This window comes from Macaca thibetana, chromosome 4 (genome assembly GCF_024542745.1).
Source record: "Macaca thibetana thibetana isolate TM-01 chromosome 4, ASM2454274v1, whole genome shotgun sequence".
In the NCBI taxonomy this organism is placed as follows: Eukaryota; Metazoa; Chordata; class Mammalia; order Primates; family Cercopithecidae; genus Macaca; species Macaca thibetana.
In genome coordinates, this window is record NC_065581.1 from 85795140 (window position 1) to 85817416 (window position 22277).

The following is a 22277-nucleotide window of genomic DNA, read 5'->3' on the forward strand; positions in this document are numbered from 1 at the left end:
AATAGAGATAGAGTTTGTCTTTGATATGCAGATGCTTCTCAACTTACAATGGCATTACTGTCCCCAGAAAAATAGTCAGTCATAAGTTGGGAACTGTCTGTATTGTGTTTCTGATGTTTTTGAGAAATTCAAAAGGCAGCATCAGAGTGGGCAATAAGATAACCAACTTTGGGGCTTACATAGAAATCTGAAGTCTGAGTAACATGTGATAAAAAAGAACTAAAGTCACAGGTATGGATGAGATTACTAGAAAAAGAGCAGGGCATGAGAAAGAATGAAATCTGTTGCGCTGAGTCCCGAGAAACACCAAACTTCAACGGCTGGTAGAAGACGAAGAGCTTGAAAGGGACCGCAAAGGATGGCAAAAGACTAGGAGGAATCAGGAGCATGTGGTGTCACAGAAGCCATAAAAGAAAGTATTTCAAGAAAGAGTGAACAGAATATAGACTAACACTAACTGATCCAGTAAAAAAGGGTGAAAATGTATCTTGATTTTTCAACGAAAGGAGATGATGGCGACCTTTCAAAAAAGCAGTTGATTAAAACATCATTTACTTAGCAGCTAAAGCCCTTTTTAAAACATAATCTCATCTACAAGTACAATATATAAAAGTAGTATTAGTAAATCAGCAGCACTGCAATGGAAGCAGAATGCTGACCTAGTAACCTATCTTTCCATGCAGTCACCTGAGGCACTTCACAGAAATCTAGAACACTGGAGTTTATCTTTTTGAAACCAGTGAGCGAACTAGATAACCTCTGCTGTTCTATAATTCCGTAAATGTAATGTAATCCACTTTGTCTGAATCCAGGCTTTCGTGACGATTAATGACTGCTCTGTGTCTTAGTCAAAATAAGGTATTAGGGTACTTCTTTATAAACATAAATATTCTAAGCTTCATTTCCTTGATTAAACCACGGATTAACTTTTCCTTCTTATAAAAGTAATAAGTAAACAAGAGTAAAAAAAAGTAATAAGTAAAAATGTCCAATTATGAATGTGTTACATGGTTACGTCTCTGAAAATAGAATATTAAATCAAGAGCTAAACAATAAAACTTTCTCCTAAGCTGGTTTTTGGGAGTTCGTTCTCAATAGAATCATCATCTTAATATAGTATTTTTGTATCACTATTCTTCAATAATTTGCTAGGATTCAAAATATCTTCTTTTTTGGTCGGGCACGGTGGCTCACAACTGCAATTCCAGCACTTTGGGAGGCCGAGGTGGGTGGATCACCTGAGGCCAGGAGTTTGAGACCAGCCTGGCCAACATGGTGAAACCCCGTTGCTACTAAAAATACAAAAAATTAGGCCGAGTGTGTTAATGACACTCACGCCTGTAATCCCAGCATTTTGGGAGGCCGAGGCCAGTGGATAACGAGGTCAGGAGATGGAGACCATCCTGGCCAACATGGTGAAATCCCGTATCTACTAAAAATGCAAAAATTAGCTGGGCATGGTGGGGTGTGCCTGTAGTCCCAGCTACTCAGGAGGCTGAGGCAGGAGAATCACTTGAACCCGGGAGGCAGAGGTTGCAGTGAGCCGAGATTGCGCCACTGCATTACAGTCTGGGTGACAGAGCAAGACTCCATCTCATAAATAAATAAATAAATAAATAAGCCAGGCATGGTGGGACAAGCCTGTAGTCCCAGCTACTCGGGAGACTGAGGCAGGAGAAATGCTTGAACCCAGCAGAAGGAGATTGCAGTGAGCTGAGATCGCGCCACTGCACTCCAGCCTGGGCGACAAAGCAAGACTCTGTCTCAAATATGTAGGTATCTATAGATATCCACAGACATATCTTCGTTTTTCAACAGTACTAACATCTTCTACCCTTTATTCAACCTCAATTCACTCATTATAATGAATGTAACAGAGTAGAATAAACTTCTTGCTAAGTTTTACGTAACTAGCACCAAACACAGTTGGACCAAGGAGTTTTTTCACAAGTAGATGCACTAGTAATCCTCATCATCCGTTGCCATTCATTTGCCTTTGGAATATTTCTCTGGTACCAGAGGATGGATAACAGGCTTTGCCTGTGCTTCATCAGGACTTGTTCTCTACTTTATATACACTCACCCTTTCAGATCGCTAGGCTGATCACTCAGCTATCCCTTTCTTGATTTACTTGAATTGTTGGCTAATAGGAACCAACAGATGCAACACCACACTGTAAGAAGTTTCAAAGATTTTATGATAAATGATAGACTAAACATGTATTTATGCTCACTTTGATATAAAACCTCACTAAAGGTGAGAGTTACAGAAAAAAGAGGTATCAACAGAAAGGGAAAACAAAAATATAAGCCAATAGCAGGAAAAAAAAAACATAGCAATGTAATTTTGAAAGACAGAAAGTACAGAAGTTAATAGAGCATAGAGCAAAGAAAACCAAATACTAAGTACATGCAAAGAAGGATGTCAATGCAAGTCATTCCTGCTGCATGGTGCAGTCCCCAGAAAGGATTGAGTCATGTAAGTAACAGGTAACCTACACGGCTGCCAGGGGATAAAGGTAAGCCATAGGACAAAAAACAAGGAGACCAGGGAAAGTCTATAGAAGGACCACTAAACCTCTAGCTTCTCTCCTCTACTGCGGGCAAAAGGCAGGAGATATGTTTATTCTGTGAAAAAGCTGAAGGACAGAGCTACAGTGGAGAAGATTCAAAACAGAAGAGAAAAACTGAAACTGCAAGGGTAAGTGAAAGTTTACCCAAGAGTGGACCCTAGCCTCTTTACCTTCTCTACTCCAAGAATAGTAACAGCAGGCAAGAGACTGAAGAATTGACCTCGAGACTGGCAAAAGAATTTCAGGGAAAATAACTACACATTATAAAATTTGTATATCCTCCAATTTAAAAAGAAAAGTTTATACACATTTTAACATTATTTTTTAAATGCAGATTACCTCTAATATATTATATTACTTTTGTCATAATAATGCATTACTTGCCCTGCACTTAATTATTAAAGCTGAGTTCATCAAAAAGTTTCAGACTTCTGCAAAAGAAAAATTTTGAAATGTTGGCAAATTTTACTTAAAAAGTTCTTGGCCTGATTAAGGGTCCTAAACTTCTCATTTAGAACTTGCTCTTTTTAGGAAGTCTAAGGAAGAAAGGTAATTTACAAATCTTACAAAGACAGAATCAGAAATTACACTGGGTATTAAGGTCTACAGCTATCCGTTGGAAACGTCTTATTAAGCTATAACTTTGGTGGGCTGAAAAATGGCCACCTAGAGATATCAGGAATGTGTTACATTATATGGCAAAAGAGACTTTGGTGGTGTGATTAAATTAAGGCCATTCAAGGGCAGGGGAGATTATTCTGAATTACCCAGATGAACCCTAAATGCAATCACAAGTATCTTTTTTTTTTTTTTCAATTTTTTTTAGAACAATTGTCACCAAGGCCTGAGTGCAGTGCCACCATCATAGTTCACTACAGCCTTGACCTCCCAGGCTCAAGCAATCCTCCTACCTCAGCCTCCCAAATACTACAGGTGTGTGCCACCATGCCTGGCTAATTTTTTCATTCTTTATAGAAATGGGGTCTCACCATGTTGCCCAGGCTTATTTCAAACTCCTGGGCTCAAGTGATCCACCCACCTTGGCCTCCCAAAGTGCTGGGACCTCCAGATCAGTAAGGGAATAAATGCATGTTGTTTTAAGCCATCAAGTTTGTGGTAATGTGTCAAAGAAGCCATAGGAAACTAATATAGTAACTAGCTAGTATCATCATGTTTTCTAAATTTCAACTTCGCATTTACCACCCTTAGGATTTCTGTCACATCAAAATACCACTACTATTACTATATTTTTCTTTAAATTAGTTCACTCTAAAATCTAAAAAATAAATATTTTAAACAGAAACTTTATAACAAATGGTATACCATTTATACTATACTAGAAAATGGTATTGCTTACCCTAAATAACCAGTAGTCCTAAAATTAGAAAAGATAGAAATTAATCAATGATACTAAATTCTAGTAGATATGTTGCCTATTGAATAGTCTGAAAGTGGGTCCACACTCTGTTGAAAAGGAAAGATCAGCAAGTCTTAGATACCAAAAACTAGAAATAGACTTTCTCCTTATAATCTGAAAGACTGAATAAAAACAAGAATGGGACTACATTTCTCATTGTATGATGCAATGTCATCTGATGCCCTGTCCCTGGACCACCTAAAATCATGTCTCCTCTCACCACTAGAAGCCATACCTGTCTATAATCAACTCTCTTCTTACTTCCTTACAAATAAGACCTAGTGCAGGTGAAAAGGAAAATTTAGGTGTTTCCTTTGAATATACAAACAACGATCAGAAAAAGGCTATTTCACCTGGTGAAAAGGAAATTGATGACAATGTATAAGCATAAAAGAAGGGAGAAAAACCTTAAGTATTCTTTCTTTTAAAGTCATAAGGAGAATTTAGGAGTAAGAATTATTAGAAAAATGTGCCTTAAAGTCTGCTTTCTTTAGCAGAATATCATATAGTGTCTGATGTCATTCAACTTTAATAGAAACATATTTCCATTTTTTTAAAGAGGTAGAAAAGTCATAAATCTCTGCATAAGAGCTAAGTACAGGTTTAATCTGGGGCTTTGGCAAATCAAAAGTCAGAAAGTGGAATTCATAAGACCAATCTTGTGATGGTGGCCTAAACTGAGGATAAACTAAAAATAGCAAAAAATCAGCTTTTGCAGGAGAATCTGAGGTTGACCTTACAAAACCAAAATTAGGAAAAAATAACAAAGGCTACACAATTCAATATAATGAAATTTTGCATTTGAGAGAGCAAATTGCCTCCTGCTACCCTGAATGGATTTATGCGAAACTGGAGCCTATTCTGGATGGCATAGTTAATATATATTTATACTTAGAATATCCTTTAGAATATTTACCAAAAATATAGTAGGAATGTAAAATAACCACTGAATTAACTAGGATGGGTAGATATGTGATTATCTACTACATCCTTCTTACAGCCAGATGCCGTTTTAGCAATTAACCATCCAGTTAAAGAGCACACCAAAAATATGATGAAAGGTATATATTAGTGATAAAAACTAGGAGATTTAAAGTTGGTAACATGTGCTTTTAAGAAATAAAAAAACTAGATAGAAAATTATCATGAGAAATTATAATCAGAAATTAAACATTAAAAAACAAAGACTGAAATCATTAAAACTTCATGGAAAATGAAAATGATGAACTAGATACTTATAACTAGTATACGTAGCATAGTGCTATGCCATCAATTAAACTGTTACCAAAATAGGTAGTTGTGAAACATGTTTTCTGAAATAAGTTATAAATGTAAACTAATCTAGAATCTGTTATAAATAAAATAAATCTGTTTTAATAAAAATAAATTAATGTATTTGGAAGAAGCTAACAATGTCCACTGATGAACAAAATGTGACCCTTTCAGAGACATTCCATATATTTTATAATCTTAACAACGTAGGAGATAAAAGATAAAAAAGTGAAAAGTCTATTGAAATGATGGCAGGATGGCCAGGCATGGTGGCTCATGCCTGTAATCCCAGCACTTTGGGAGGCCGAGGTGGGCGAATCGCTTGAGGCCAGGAGTTCGAGACTAGCTTGGCCAACATGGTAAAATGCCATCTCTACTAAAAAATCGCTTGAACCTGGGAACCAGGGGTTGCAGTGAGCCAAGATTGCGCCACTGCATTCCAGCCTGGGTGACAGAGAAGGACTCTGTCTCACCCACCAAAAAAAGAAATGATGGCAGGAGAAAAAAATTAATAGGAATACAGTCATGTAATAGTCATACTATCAAACTTCATAAGAAGTCTAGTTTATTTTAATTGTCTCACTTGCCATTTAAAAGACAAATCATTTTTTGGAAACTAAAATAAAACAGTTTATTATTTTATTAAAAATTCATTACTTAGTAGATTTTCACCAGGTATTGGCAGAAAGAAGGAATTTTTAAGTACTGATTTATATCATTTGCATTGATCATCATACGACCATAACAGAATTTCAAAGCTAAGCTCCTACAGTCTCTACATTTTACAGATGAAAACCTGGAGAATCAAAAAGATATTCAGTGGTGTGTGTCTGTCTGTTTGTTTGTTTAACCAGAGACCACTCCTAACCCACTGGGAAGTCTCTGAAGAGAATATGCAGAGGACAAAGCTCATGTTATTGTTTTAGGGAAGAATGGTGTTTGGATTCTGGACTCTGCAAAGAAAAGTGGGAATTTAAAGAAAGCCACTGATAAGTTTCTTGAAAGGAAAAAAAGGTAACAGCACAAATTAGATTATACATATTCCTATGCAGCAAGGAAGATAAAATAGCTATAAATTTAAAAGGTGTTTACCTACATTGGTAACATATAAAACTAGTCAAATCTGAAAGACTGGGGAAAACACAAAGATGCATTTTCATTCCTTTAACAAACAGTTTCTAAGATATACTGGGCTAAACAATGGAGGTTTAAAAAGAAATAAGGAAGGAAAGGACTAATAACCTCAGATTATTTTGTGAGGCAAAAACATAACCACAGTCCATAGATTTTTTGAGGCAAAAAAATAACCAAAAGATAGCTTGTGAGGGGTAGCTAGAAACAGCAAGGCATCTTTAAAGAGAATGATTTTTGCTTTGAGAATAATCATTCAAGCAATCAGTTTTAGTTCTGAAGCAATTTGACAATTAGTAACAATTTTTCAAGAGGAAAGATAGAAAAAGATATTGCTTTCAGCTTCATGAAAGCAAACCAATCTCCCACAAATCCTATGGAATGGAGAGCAATGAAGACACAGTGTGTGCACAGGAATCTAAGATTTCCTCACTCTTGAACTGGTGGCCTCAGAATGAGATCAGCTGCTACCAGAGAACTGAAAAATCTCCATGTCAGAGAAGTAGAAGGTAAAGGTTGATGATCAGGACCTAGACTATCATGGAAGGAAAGATCTAATTCTAGACAAAGGTGTGTCACTTCTGACCAAGTTGCTCTAAAAGTGATGATAGAGGAATATTTAATGCATATATGTATGTGTCAATTTTGTTTAAAGAGGTTTAAGATTAAATATTCATGACTAAGGTAATATGAAAGAAATCTAGTAACTACCTTTTTTGTGCATTTACTGCCTTCAGCCCTCTATGTTGATAGTGTTGAAGAGAGGTGTTTTTAAGCCACACCGTTAGTCTAATGGTAGTATTTTAGGGTATAAAATCTATCATTACACAGAGAATTACAATTCAACTGAAGATCACAAATGAATCACCTACAAATGCCATGAGCACATACAAGAAATGGGAAACAATAAATCAATATATCTAAACCTGCACTGTCTACTACACACATGGTCAGAGCACTTGAACAGTGGCAAGTCCAAGATGTGCTGCAAGTGTAAAATTCCCAATGGATTTCAAATACTTAGTACAAAAATAATAATTGTTTTTATACTGAGTAAATGTTGAAATGATAATACTTTTGACATAGTGGTTTAACTAAAATATATTATTAAAATTAATTTCACCACTTTCTTTTTTTCTTAATGTGGCAACTAGAAACATTTAAAGTCTATATGTAGATCATATTTGTGTTACACGTTATATTTCTATCAGCCAGTATCAGTCTCCCCATATTAGGCTTTCTTCCAGAATATAATTTTACTAGGTCAAAAAACAGGGGTAGACTGGAAAGATAATACAGATACAAAGAGCAGTGAAGAAGCTACTGAAATAGGTTGAATATAAAACAATTTGAGCCAAATCTGACATGATCTTTTTAAAATAAGGAATAAATAGCAAGGATAACCCAAAAAGACAAAGTGATGAGCCACTTAACAGACTTCAGTGACTGTTTGAAGATTGGTTGTCCCTAGCGGAAATGTATAGTATGAATGAAGAAATAGAGTACTAGAAGCAAAATAAAGCATGGGTTAAAGGTTGATTTAACCAAAACACCTATAGCCATACACTTTTCTCTATGAAGAGAAAAAAAGGGGGATAGAACTACCTTAGAAGACAAGTATAAAGACAGCCATCCAAAAGCTGGAAGAGGCCAAGAATGCCAGTGTCTTAGGAGGCTTATTACAAATAGAGAATTTGAGTAAAATTACTCTCTTCTTTCTAGTTCTATTGTCTAATATTGCTAACAGTTATGACTTATGAGGTAAAGTTTTTAAAAACACAAAACTGAATATGTAAACTAAGAGTAGATCTAAAACTTCTGGAAATTTCTGACATTTAGACAAGTAGTCCTGAGCTACACTTTACTGTACTTTTTCCCTAACTCTCTAGCATATGTGAGAAGATCATTTAACATTGCAAACACATTAATTTTCTCCAAATTAATCTAAATTCAAAGCCATTCCAATTAAACTTCTAAAAAAAATTGCTGGGTAACATGAAATACAGATCCTGAAACTTACATGTTAAACAAAATGTCTGCAAATATTTAAGAACGTCCTGGCAAACAGTGAGGCTTGATTTATTACGAGATAATCAAGATTATACCAAGTTGCACAGAACTACACAAACACAATAAACAATTTGGGGATAAGTCAGAGCCATAAAATTGTAGAAGAGATTACAGACCATTGAGAATAACATTTCAGTTTACAGCTGAAACAAAAGCTCCGTAAGTATAACGACCAGTTTGTACAGCATTACATTTTCAAGATCACTCGAATCAAAGAAGCAGGAAAGATAAAGTCGAAAAAGTAGGGAAATCTATCAGAGAAGAAAGGTAAAAGGGATTTCCTGGATGAAATAGTGAAAAGAAACTCTTAAGAAGAAAAGGCTATGCAGCAGGACTAAAGAATGGAAGGCTTCGGAAAGAATGCCTTCAAATGAAAAATAGACTTATATTTTTATATATATTATATATTTGACTGCATTGAATAAAATCAAATAGTTCTTTTGGAGAGTTTAAAGAAAGAAGTAATAATTATAATAACCAAAAATATTCCTAATGCTAGGTGACAAGACTTTTCTAAAAAAGAAAATATAATTGTATACTATTTGACTTAGATAGGAACAATATTTATGTCTCCATAAAAATATAAAAATTGAATATTAATTTGACCAAACATGTGATATAATTACAATAGGATGACGGAAGGAGAAAGGGGAGTGGAGGGGGTTAGTGGAATTAGAGGGCTCAATCCTATTATTCCATAGTACAAAGTAAGCAGATCATGTATAAAATACAAAACCAAAAAAGAACAGCATAGACTGTGTGGAATTGTAGAAGTAAAAGCAAAACAAAAAGGAAAATAATTACCTCCTAGGAGTAGTACTTACGGTGCAGAAAAAGGTAAGAGATTGTTCTATTTTTCAGTACAAATCACTCATACAATTGATATTTTAAAATCATGGATAGGCATTACCACGGATTATGTGCAACTTACATAATTTTTTCAACAATAAAAAATATTACCTTCATTATTTTGAATATACAAAAAACAGAAAAATAGGCCGGGTACAGTGGCTCATACCTGTAATCCCAGCACTTTGGGAGGCTGAGGCAGGCGGATTGCTTGAGCTCAGGAGCTTTAGACCAGCCTCGGCAACAAGGCAAAATCCCGTATCTACGAAAAATACACAAATCAGCAAGGCGTGGTCGTGCGCGCCTACAGTCCCAGCTACTTGGGAACCTCAGGTGAGAGGATTGTTTGAGCCCAGGAGGTCAAGGCTGCAGTAAGCCATGTTTGTGCCACTGCACACCAGCCTGGGTGACAAAGTGAGACCCTGTCTCAAAAAAAAAAAAAAAAAAAGAGAGAGAGAGAAACAGAAAGAAATGAACTGTAAGAAATAAGGTGGCAGAAATCCTCAAGAAGCAATTATACCTAAATCCAAAGGTGTGCTTAAAAAATTACATATATCATGATCAAGTAGCATTTATCCCAGGAATGCGAGGATGGGTCAATATGAGAAAAATCAGTGTAATTTACCACATAAATGGTGTAAAAAAGAAAATGACAGGATAATCTTAATAGATACCGAAGAGGCATTACTGCCTTAAAATTAATGCCTTAAAAGGTGTTAAAGCCCAAAACCTATTTATGATTTTTAGAATTACTGGAAGAACAGAATCAGAAATTTCTTAACACAATAAAGGATATCTAACAGAAATCTACCACAAACATACTTAATGGAGAAAATTTAGTTACATTCCCTTTGAGGTTGAGAGGAAGGTATAAATGTCTTCTCCCTCATCTAACTAGAACTAATACTTAATTCAGTACTAGAGGTCCTGGTCAATGTGTAAAATTAGACAATGATGAGAACTAACAGAATTTAACAGGATTGTTGAATCAATAAAATAAATCAAAAATCTAGGCGGTGTACTAGAAGTAGCATTTAAAAAAAAACAGACACGATTTACTACAAAAGCAGAAAATGACAAATATTTAGAAGTCACCATAACAATAATAAAAAACTTAAACTCAATTATAGAACAGAAAAAGACCTGAAGAAAAGCCACAGCATTCACTGAGAAAGTGATTTAGCACTGCAAACACATCAATTTTCTCCGCATTAATCTAAATTCAAAGACGTTCCAATTAAACCCCTAGCAAAAATTTCTGGGTAACATGACAAATTGATTCTGAAAGTTTCAGGTTAAACCAATTGTCTACAAATATTTAAGGTAATGCTGGCAAACAGGAAGACTTGACTTAATACCAGATATCAATTACAAAGTCATTGTAATAAAAAGTGTGGTCACAGCCGGGCACGGTGGCTCACACCTGTAATCCCAGCATTTTGGTAGGCCAAGGTGGGCGGATCACCTGAGATCAGGAGTTCAAGACCAGCCTGGCTAACGTGGTGAAACACCATTCTTACTAAAAATACAAAAAATTAGCTCAGCATGGTGGTGCGTGCCTGCATTCCCAGCTACTCAGGAGGCTGAGGAAGGAGAAACACTTGAGCCCAGAAGGGGGAGGTTGCAGTGAGCCAAGATTGTGCCATTGCATTTCAGCTTGGGCAACAAAAGCAAAACTTCATCTCAAAAAAAAAAAAAAAAGTATAGTTACTAGAAAGAGAACAGACTGACAAATCAACTGCCTATACTAGACATCCAAGAAAGAGACTCACTTATTTGTCAGGCCATTTTTCCTACATATGCCATACATGCACAGATCTGAATCATGAGTTTCACACACTGAAATTTTCTGAATTCATTGTTATATTTAGACTTTGCTTCTTTCCATCTAGGGAGACTGGAATGTGTTAGAACTCAAAGATTCAACTTTATTTTTCCTAAAATAGTATTTTCTTCCATTTCCATCCCTAACCTCTAGTGCTCCTCCATCTCCTCCTCCCTCAAACACAGAAGATAAGATTTTTCTATTTTCTGTTTGGCAAGGGGGGCTAGAAGACAGACAGATGCCAATCACATATCACATTGTCTTCAAATTTGCATTTTAGCAGAGATTTATTATATATGTAAAGCATATATAATGCTTTACATGCATAGGTTGAATATCCCTTCTCTGACATGCTTGGGACCAGAAGTGGTTTGGATTCTGATTTTTTTCAGATTTGGGAACATCTGCATTATATATACTTACCAGTTGAGCATCCCTAATCCAAAAATCCAAAATGCTCCAACGAACATTTCTTTGAGCATCATGCTGGTGCCCAAAACGTTATAAATGTTATAGCATATCAGTCTTTGGATTAGAGATATTCAACCTGTACAGTATTTAACTGTGTTCAAATTATTTGTTCCCTTTCTTTTACCCCAGGCACCCAGTCTGATGTCCCCATATATAAATTCTCAACTAGCTTATACTCTAATTACTAAAAGAAGAGTTGGTGAAGAAAAAAAGCAACATATGATGAGGTGGTTGCACAAGAAATAAACTCTTTCCTATAGAGTAAGTAGTTCTCATACTTGAACATGCATTAGAATCACTTGGAGAACCTGTCAAAACACAAACTGCTGCCAGGTGCGGTGGCTCACGCCTGTAATCCCAGCACTTTGGGAGGCCGAGGTGGGCGGATCACAAGGTCAGGAGATCGAGACCATCCTGGCTAACACGGTGAAACCCCATCTCTACTAAAAATATAAAATATTAGCCAAGCATGGTGGCTGGTGCCTGTAGTCCTAGCTACTCAGGAGGCTGAGGCAGGAGAATGGCGTGAACCCCGGAGGTGGAGCTTGCAGTGAGCTGAGATGGCGCCACTGCACTCCAGCCTGGGCGAGAGTGCGAGACACCGTCTCAAAAAAAAAAAAAAAAAACCCACAAACTGCTAAACTCCATCCCCAGAGTTTCTACTCAACAGGTGTGGGGCTGAGCTGCATCTATGAAACTTCCTGGACGGTGCTAATCCTCCTCTATAGGCGACATTTTGAAAATCACTGCCCTACAGAACATGGGTTATCAACTAGGGGCAACTATGTTCTCTGAGGAAACTGGGCAATGTCAGACTATATTTTTGCTTGTCACAAATGGTAAAAGGGGTGCTCCTGGCATCTATACTCCTGGCATCTAGTGAATAGAGACCACAGATGCTCCTAAACATCCTACCGTGCACAAGACAGCTCCCATAGCAAAGAATTATTTGGCCCAACACATCAGTGGTTGAGGTTGAAAAAACCTGCTATAGAGTAAAATACAACTTACTTCAAATATATGATTCGACCATTAAGTTGGTAAAAGTTCTTCAGTGCATTTCAAAAAGTTAACATGGGAAAGACATTCAAAAGTTGTATTTTTTGTCAAGTAGTGACAACTGTTTGAATTTTACTCTACAGTAAACTACAGCAAAATGAAGTTTTATAGAGATTAATACATAAAAGTATATCAAGTTACAAAAGGAAATAAACATTTATATAATGTTATTGGTAGACAATTATTTTTTAATAACTAGTTATATTAAAAGACTGGTTTCTTTGCCTTTTAATGACCAACAATGCTTATTTCGTAAGCTGAGTGAAAAACAGGTGCTTATTTTAGTAGTACATGTATTTAGATATAAATAAAATCTTTCATAATGAGCAATTTATTTTAAGGAAAAGTATCAATCACAGCAGTAATCAATTCTAAGTAAATAAGTCTGAGACATATATGTGTATGTGTATATATATGTATATCTGTGTGTACACACACACACAAACACACAGACAAATGCACACACACACACAGACAAATGAACTTACTCCAGTAGGCTGAAAAATAAGTCCATCCATTTCATGGCTCACTTCTTTGGCAAAATTTCCTTCAAGTAGCTATAAAATAAATACACATGTATTCTTTAAAAATATAATAATCACTTTAAAAGTATTTAAATGTCTTGCTAGGCTTTATAAAAATGTAATATATAAGTTATAAGAACTGAAAAACAAAATAAGACAAAGGGATAGGTCTAAAGGAATCTAGGTTAATACATTCTAAGATCTGAATACACACACACACGAAAATTTCCATTCCTTGCCAGGCTAGATATTCTAAACAATAGTCCTAAGTACAACAGCCAAAATAATAAATAAAGCATTGAAAACATATTTTTAAATCTATTCCTAAGCCAGCACAAAAGGAAGAAAGACACAGAAGCAAAAACAAAGTGAAAGTAGAAACTCTGGAAAGTAATAGATAAAAGGAATAAAAAATAAACACACAAAAAAAATCAGAAGCAAAAATCTGTAACTACAAACTAGCTGAAACATGAAGATTATAGCCCAAAGCTACAAAGACACTTGCTTGGGGGCAAAAATTTGTAACCACAAACCAGCTGAAACATGGAGATTATAATCCAAAAATACATTGTGTTTTCCAAGAACCCTTACAAAATGATTTTAATCTTACTTTGGGTTTTTTTGTGTGTCTTTTCTACATTTTTCCAAGCAGAGAATTCATTGCAAAGAATACACAGTAAAAAATACAATTAACAGTTTTTTCAATGCCGTATCAACAGAGTTATAGAGCCTATACCCTCTAATTAATTCTGACTTACTACGTGTTTTAACGCATCTCTTTCACAGATTTTTATTATTTTGAAGAACTTAACATGTATATCACTGATGGAGGCCTGAAACACGAATTTTTGCATGTCGGAGAAGAGAACAAAACATACTTTCACAGAGCCAGGTGTAGCAATTCATTTTCACGCTTGCTAATAAAGACATACTCGAGACTGGGTAATTTATAAAGAAAAAGAAGTTTAATGGACTTGCTGTTCCACATAGCTGGGGTGGCCTCACAGTCATGGCAGAAGGTGAAGGAAGAGCAAAGGCATGTCTTACATGGCAGTAGGCAAGAGAATGAGTGTCAAGCAGGAAACCCCTTATAAAAGCATCAGATCTCATGAGAACTCACCATCATGAGAACAGTATGGGGGAAAACAGCACCCACGAATCAATTACTTCCCACCAGGTCCCTCCCACACACCAGGTTATCTAGAATCTGGCCAATTAACAGAAAATTAAGGAGAGTTCTATGATTCAAATATGTCTCCTAAATTTTTGGATATGCTATGTGTTATACATCCCTTTTGTCACAATCACACACTCTTGAAAGTGCTACGTTTAAGCTTACAAGATTTGCTTTCCAAAAGCAACAACCAAAACTTCAAGTACATATTTCACTTGGAATAAAAATCTCTGATTCTCCTCCCAAACTGTGACTTCATCTTCTCTGCCATTTCATCCTTCAAAATCCATAATTTCTCTAAACTGAGGGCAGTTCAACTTTGAGTTTAAATATCTATATTTCCTTAAAATTTTAATGTTCCTTTCTCACACCGAGACAGAAATTAGATCAGTAATTGCCAGAGGCTTGGGGGATAGTCTTCAATGAGTTTCAGTTTTGAAGGATGAAAAAGTTGGCTGGGCGTGGTGGCTCACACCTGTAACCCCAGTACTTTGGGAGGCCAAGGCAGGCAGATCACGAGGTCAGGAGTTCAAGACCAGCTTGTCCAATATGGTGAAACCCCATCTCTACTAAAAAATACAAAAATTAGCCGGTGTGGTGACGCGCACCTGTAGTCCCAGCTACTACTCACAAGGCCGAGGCAGGAGAATCACCTGAACCCGAGAGGTGGAGGTTGCAGTGAGCCACTGCACTCCAGCCTGGAAAACAGAGTGAAACTCCATCTCAAAAAAAAAAAAAAAAAAAAAAGTTACTTGCTAAATTCATAGCATTTCTGCTGAGCAATGATGCAATAAAAACCAAACACCACAATAATCTCTTTTTTTAAAAAAAAAGGTTATTAAAAAAATGTAACCTTCAATCTTTCATTTGCTCTACTTGTATTGTGGGTACATCATTTATGGCAAGTTAAGATGGTGTTTCCATTCTTCAACCAAACTTCTCAAATTCATGTAATGGACCATGCCTGTATATAAAGTATAAAGTAACAATAAAAAATAGCCAGTTAGCAAGACTCTACATAACATGATGCTGCCTGCCGCAGAAATGAAAGTAATTTCATTTTTTATTCTACTCTTTTTATAAATCAGAGTATTTAAAGGACTGAAAATTCATGGGTCAAAATAGGAGCTTCACTGCATTATTCTAGACAATATTTTTTTCTTCACTTGACACATAACATTTATGATATCACCTATTATGTATCAAAGACCTACCACAAAGTGTTGTGCTTGGTACCTAACATACCATTCAAAATACATAACTCCTCATGAGATGTGTATTCTCAAATTTTGAATTATTATTCAATTTGCCAGAAAAGGAAACTGAGGTCATCAGACATAAGCAACTAGCTTTAATTCAGACAGTAAAGTAAAATCACTCAGAACAGATAATATCAGACTTAAAAATCAAGAGATAACTAAATAAAGTCTTATGACTCTCTGAAACAAATGTGCCAAAGATTTCTGCAAGTTCCTAAATATATAGGTCCTCCAATAGCCACTTAAATTTTATAGACTTGGCCAGACACAGTGGCTCACACCTGTAATTCTGGCACTTTGGGAGGGTGAGGCAGGGAACTGCTTGAGGCACCAGGAGTTCAAGACCAACCTGGCCAACACAGCAAGACCCCATTTCTATATTTAACAAAAATTTTATACACTTTAAATGCATTATAGCATATACTATATGAATAAAGTGAATATGAAGAGAGGTAAAATTCTTGAAGAAAAAAAGGTTTTCTAAGAATAGAGATGAAATCTAAAAATGTTATTAATATTGTATACTTTATATTAACTGATTTTTATATTCATATGAGATCATATATGTAATGTGTTTATTAAATTAGAAATATCACCTTTTGTCTATTCACAATTCTTAAAAAAAAATGTATCCAAACTTGTTATGGCCATCTTCCATATGTCAGTATCTTCATCATTAGAGCCAACATTTAAGTCATTTAGCCAGTTTCCATTACTTTCACTGCTGCTGTCTCTGATTTACAGCATACTTCAAATTATACATGAGACTATAACTGCAGATGTTACCCCAAGCTACAAGTACTGATTGACTAACGTCAGGAAAATGCTTTTTCCCCTCATTCATTCCATAGATCTATGTTCATAATCTTAAAGTGCTTTGCTCTTTGAAGAAACCTTTAAAATCCTGGTTTAAGATAAAGTTCCTCATTCATTTACAATGTGAAAAATAGTAAGAGAATGCTGCTTCCACACTGATGGTAATAAAAAAGCAGATAATCTATCAAATCATAACTTTTGTTATGGCCATCAGAAAGCTGACATCTGCAGGCAACCACATAAACTAATCCCAGCCCCTCCAAACGAGGATGAAGTATATGAATTCATGTCTTCTTTGGTAGGGAAAAGGAAGAGGAAGTGGCAGCCATAAGTGAGTACAAAGAAAACAACTGAACATCTGGCCAATTCTTAAAAACTAAGTCTGGGTGAGTGGAACAGTTTAGAAACCCTGGAAGCCCCAAACACAAGAGATACAAACTTTTTCCCAGGCTTCTATCAGGCTTCACAAGAAAGATCACCGGCAGGGCAGGACACATGAGAATGCCCCACCTCGGTTGTACACAGACATTAAAACCCTCCTGCTTTCCAAACCCTTCTTGATACGATGCAAACATTACCTGGGAATAAATTCATATGCAGCTATACAAGAAGCTGGAGACAGGCTTGGACCAATGATATTATATTGATAAAAAGCAGAAAGACTTGGACCTAACAAAATATCCCTATGCAAGGCAAAACTTCACTGGCAAGAGGGAGAGGGAAGACCCACTGAGGAAAAGTCATGCCTGCGATTCAGGTGCTCAGGTTCTGTTTCATACTAAGGCTAGAGAAGAAAAACTAAGAAAACTCCACAGTCTTCACAAGCCTGGCACTGAGTGGCAAGAAATAGTTGTTTACATATGGGGAAAAGTACTAGAAGTATGAAAATAGAATACTCTGTGGTACAAGGGAGCAGAGCTTACTGAAAGCTACACGTGAAACGGAAACACCAGGAGAAAAATCTTATACTCTAGGCATTACAATAAATACAAGTAACAGCAGCCAACTGCTGAGAAAATATAAATTCTTTGGAGCACTGAAGATATAAAGGAAATGAGCAAGAACCCCAACTATGAAGTGGCATACTATTATTTAAAAGTAAATTAGGCCAGGCGTGGTGGCTCACGTCTGTAATCCCAGCACTTTGGGAGGCCAAGGCAGGTGGATCATGAGGTCAGGAGATTGAGACCATCCTGGCTAACATGGTGAAACCCTGTCTCTACTAAAAATACAAAAAAAAAAAAAAAAAAAATTAGCCTGGCATGGTGGCAGGCGCCTGTAGTCCCAGCTACTCAGGAGGCTGAGGCAAGAGAATGGCATGAACCCGGGAGGCAGAGCTTGCAGTGAGCCAAGATCACACCACTGCACTCCAGCCTGGGTGACAGAGCGAGACTCCATCTCAAAAAAAAAAAAAAAAAAAAAAAAGGTAAATGTAAATTGTGAAAAGAGATACTATAAACCTTAGAACAACTGCTAAAATATACATAAAGATGTATATCTAATAGGCCAAAAAAGTGGAGATGTCATGGAATAAGAACATTCTCAAGTAATCCAAATGATGGCAAGACAAAAAGAAAAAAGAAAATGAGAAAACATGGGGCAAGCCATGTAGTTAATCAAGTAGTAAGATGGTAGATTTATAGGAGATTGATTTTTTTTTTCATTCTAATGATATTTCTTCTAGAAACCACAACATTACAAAATCAACCAGCAGAGATTGTCATTATTAATAAATTTTTTTAAGAAATCAAGAACCAGCTGGGTGTGGTGGCTCATGTCAGTAATGCCAGCACTTTGAGGGGCAGAGGCAGGCAGATATTTTGAGCTCAGGAGTTCAAGACCAGCCTAGGCAACATGGAAAAATCCCATCTCTACAAAAAATACAAAAAAAAATGTTGGTTTATCATAGTCAAAAGCAAAGTCAAAACCATAGTCAAAGCCAGGCCACAGTGGCGTGCACCTGTAGTCCCAGCTATTTGGGAAGCTGAGGTGGGAGGATAACTTAAGCCCTGGAAGCAGAGGTTGCAGTGAGCCCAGATCACGTGAATTCCAGCCTGAGTGACAGAGTGAGATCCCTCTAAAAAAAAAAAGAAAAACAAAAGAACCAACTTTATATATATAGTGTCTACAACAGCCCACTTTGTACATAAAGAGTCCATTAGATAAAAAGTACAGGGATGGAAAAAGATGTCAAATCCAGTGCTAATGGAAAAAAAGCTGAAGCATCTAGACTATATTAATATAAGACAACGAGAACTTCAGAACGAGAAATTACTAGAGATGAAAACAATACATACTGACAAAGGGGGTCAATTCATCAAGAATCTGTAACAATCTTAAATGTATACAAGCCTTACACATGGAATATTATGCAGCCATAAAAAAGGATGAATTCGTGTCCTTTGTAGGGACATGGATGCAGCTGGAAACCATCACTCTCAGCAAACTATTGCAAGAACAGAAAACCAAACACCACATGTTCTCACTCATAGGTGGGAATTGAACAATGAGATCACTTGGACACAGGAAGGGGAACATCACACACCGGGTCCTATTGTGGGGAGTGGGGAGGGTGGAGGGATAGCATTAGGAGATACACCTAATGTAAATGACGAGTTAATGGGTGCAGCACACCAACATGGCCATGTATACATATGTAGCAAACCTGCACGTTGTGCACATGTACCCTAGAACTTAAAGTATAATAAAAAATAAAAACTAAAAAGAAAAAAAAAAAGAAAAAAAAAAGCTTCAAAATAAAACTGACAAAATAAGTAAGAAAAACAGTGGGGAGGCGGGGCGCAGTGGCTCAAGCCTGTAATCCCAGCACTTTGGGAGGCCGAGACGGGCGGATTACGAGGTCAGATAGAGACCATCTTGGCTAACATGGTGAAACCCCGTCTCTACTAAAAAAACACAAAAAACTAGCCGGGCGTGGTGGTGGGCGCCTGTAGTCCCAGGTACTCGGGAGGCTGAGGCAGGAGAATGGCGGAAACCCGGGAGGCGGAGCTTGCAGTGAGCTGAGATCCGGCCACTGCACTCCAGCCTGGGCGACAGAACGAGATTTCGTCTCAAAAAAAAAAAAAGAAAAATAGTGGGGAAATCCTCAATTATAACAGAGAATTTAACACTCTTTTCTGAGCAAACAGCTGGACAAGTAGAAAAAAAAAAATCACTAGTAGTAAAGACACCTTGAAAAGACTTACAAAACACAAGCAGACACAAAGCCAGTGAGGATATGTAAGACTAAATCACTATAAAACAACCTGACCTAACTGACATTTATAAAATACTCCACCCAAACCAGGAAAAAATGGTTTTTTTCCTAAAAGCATACAACACATTTCAAAGTATATTCTCTGACCATAATGAATTAAATTAGATGTCAATATTTGGAAAGTCACCCAATATTTGAAAATTAACACACTTCTAAATAACCCATGAATAAAAGAAGAAATTAAAAGGGAAATTTTAAAGTATTATAAACAGAATGAAAACAAAAACAGAGTAGATTAATATTTGAGAGATGCAGCTAAAGCATTTTACAGAAAATTTTGCTGCATGAAATACCTAATTAAAAAAGAAGGTCAATGACCAGGCACAATGGCTCATACCTGTAATCCCAGCACTTTGGGAGGCTGTGGTGGGAGGATCACTTAAGGCCAGGAGATTGAGACCAGCCTGGGCAACATAGCAAGACCTTGTCTCTACAAAAAATTTAAAAAGTAGCCGGGCATGGTGGCATGCACCTAAGTTGCAGCTACTCAGGAGGCTGAGGCAGGAGGATCATCTGAGCCCCAGAGGTTGCAGCTGCAATGAGCCCTGATTGCAGCACTACACTCCAACCTGGGCAACAGAATTAGATATCGCCTAAGAAAAGCAAAAAAAAAAAAAAATTTTTACCCATTTTTACCAAAAAAAAAAAAAATTTAAGCAAAAAGGTTACGATCAATGACCTCAACTTCCACCTTAAGAAAGTAAGGAGAACTGTAAAGAATTTCATAATCTCAGAAACAAAAAATAGCCACGTGGGCTGAGATAGTGTACACAATAAAAGCAACCTATCCCCTCGTAAGACTAAGACCAGACCTCACTGAAGACAGAACAGCCATAGCTCACTGGATGGTGAAGCTAATGAAATGTCCCAGCTGCTTTTAAAGATGGAAGTTGTCTCCAAGCAGTATGTCCAAATTTAAAAATATAGGATACTGACTAATAGGTAGAAATGAATTTCCAAATTTCAAAATTAAGTCGCTGAGATGAAAATGTCAAAGAAATTGAGAGGCCAAGGTTATAAGTCAAACCAAACATTGGGCAGTGTATTCAGCAACGATGATGGGCAGCCTTTGAGAGAACAGTCTGTCAGGCACAGTCTCCATGAAAAGAGGAGTTGCCAAAAAGCCAAAAAGAGAGTCTCAATATGCTTAAAATAGCATGACTTGAAAGGTCAGGTTTTATTTAATAATTTAAATATCAGATATAATTTTAAATTCACTTTGATATTCTTTTGTATCTGATACTATATCCAAAAAAATAAGCTACTGTTTCTTTTTCTCCTTTTCTATATATAAAGTAAAACTTATTCATGAGTTGCACTGGTATGCTAATGTAGGAAGTACTAAGCTAAGTTTTTCATAGATAATTTACTGGTTAATTAACATCCCAATAAAAATACAATTGCATGCAGTGTTCATGAGATAGGTATTTCCTGACTGCCTTGCAATGCTAGAAACCAAGCCAGCATTAGGACATGCTAATGGGATGTGAGGGATATGAGGACCCAATAACAACATAAGCCTTGGCCAATATGCCTAAATAATACCTTAATTTCAATTTGACAGTAAAAACATTTACATGTGATGACATAACTACAATTTCTCCCTGTCAACCTTTCTTCAGAAATGTGGTTTTACTTAAATTACCCTAGATGCTTTTAAAACACTTCTAACAAATAAAAGAATCCTAATTTAGAAATGTTTAATTGAAAAATCTTGGAGAAATTTAAAGTGGAATATGTGTGGTCAATTACCCTAAACTAGGATACAATCCTTTTCAGAATTACGATTTTCTTGATCATTTTCCCTCCAGACAAAATTCAAAGATAATTGGATGAAAAGTAAAACAGTAGACATTATATATCAATTTTTAATAAAGCTTGATAGTTTTCATAAGGTTTTTCCTATAAAATTTAAATTTGCTTACTTATGAACATAATCTTATCTTTGAATACCATCTGAAATATCCTACAGAGGGCATGTAGCATGGACCAAAGATTGGAGGAACTGACAAAGGTTACCATATGATTGACTCCGAGTTGATATTTTATGTCTATGAATCATGATGCATCCAAAAACCAAGCTGTTATAAATGCATAAGCAGAGAAAGATAATGCAAAAGGCTTGACATTAGAAACATGAGAAACAAAATAGAAACTGCAAAGTTACAAAGCATAGAAAGGAGCCTTTTAAAAATAATAAGCAAAATGACAGCTTAAGACTACAGTGAAGAAGAAACTGAATCTCCAATGTTATTAGAAATACAAATTGGCAATATCAATTCATTATAGTATGGAAAAATATACCAATGGAATACTTAAAAAAGAAGAAACTACCTCCACCTCTCAGTTCTGGTCTATTCTACTCAGACATTTTCTGAGCAGATATTCCCACAAAGCCTCAACTCATTGCCTGAGAATACTCAATATAGTAACTTCTGTCTCTTGACTCTTTTATGTGCTTTCATTAACTCCCCACAAATCCAAGGTTTAGTTTAAAAACTCCCCCAAAAATGGAAATTTGCACTCCCCTGGATACTAATCTTTATTGGTTTTCAATCCC

At 36.3% G+C, this 22277-nt stretch overlaps 1 protein-coding gene across 3 annotated transcripts in view; it reads right to left on the bottom strand.

Annotated features, from left to right (window-relative positions):
• The window catches only part of RNGTT (RNA guanylyltransferase and 5'-phosphatase), a 332045-nt gene that overhangs the window by 162280 nt on the left and 147488 nt on the right, over positions 1-22277 (bottom strand). For 2 of the 3 annotated variants that reach the window (XM_050789534.1, XM_050789536.1), the window contains one exon: positions 13156-13224. The exons of the other annotated variant lie outside the window; for it this stretch is intronic. In XM_050789534.1, the coding sequence (XP_050645491.1) occupies positions 13156-13224 (69 nt within the window). The remainder of the gene's footprint in view (positions 1-13155; positions 13225-22277) is intronic. 3 annotated transcript variants of the gene reach the window in all.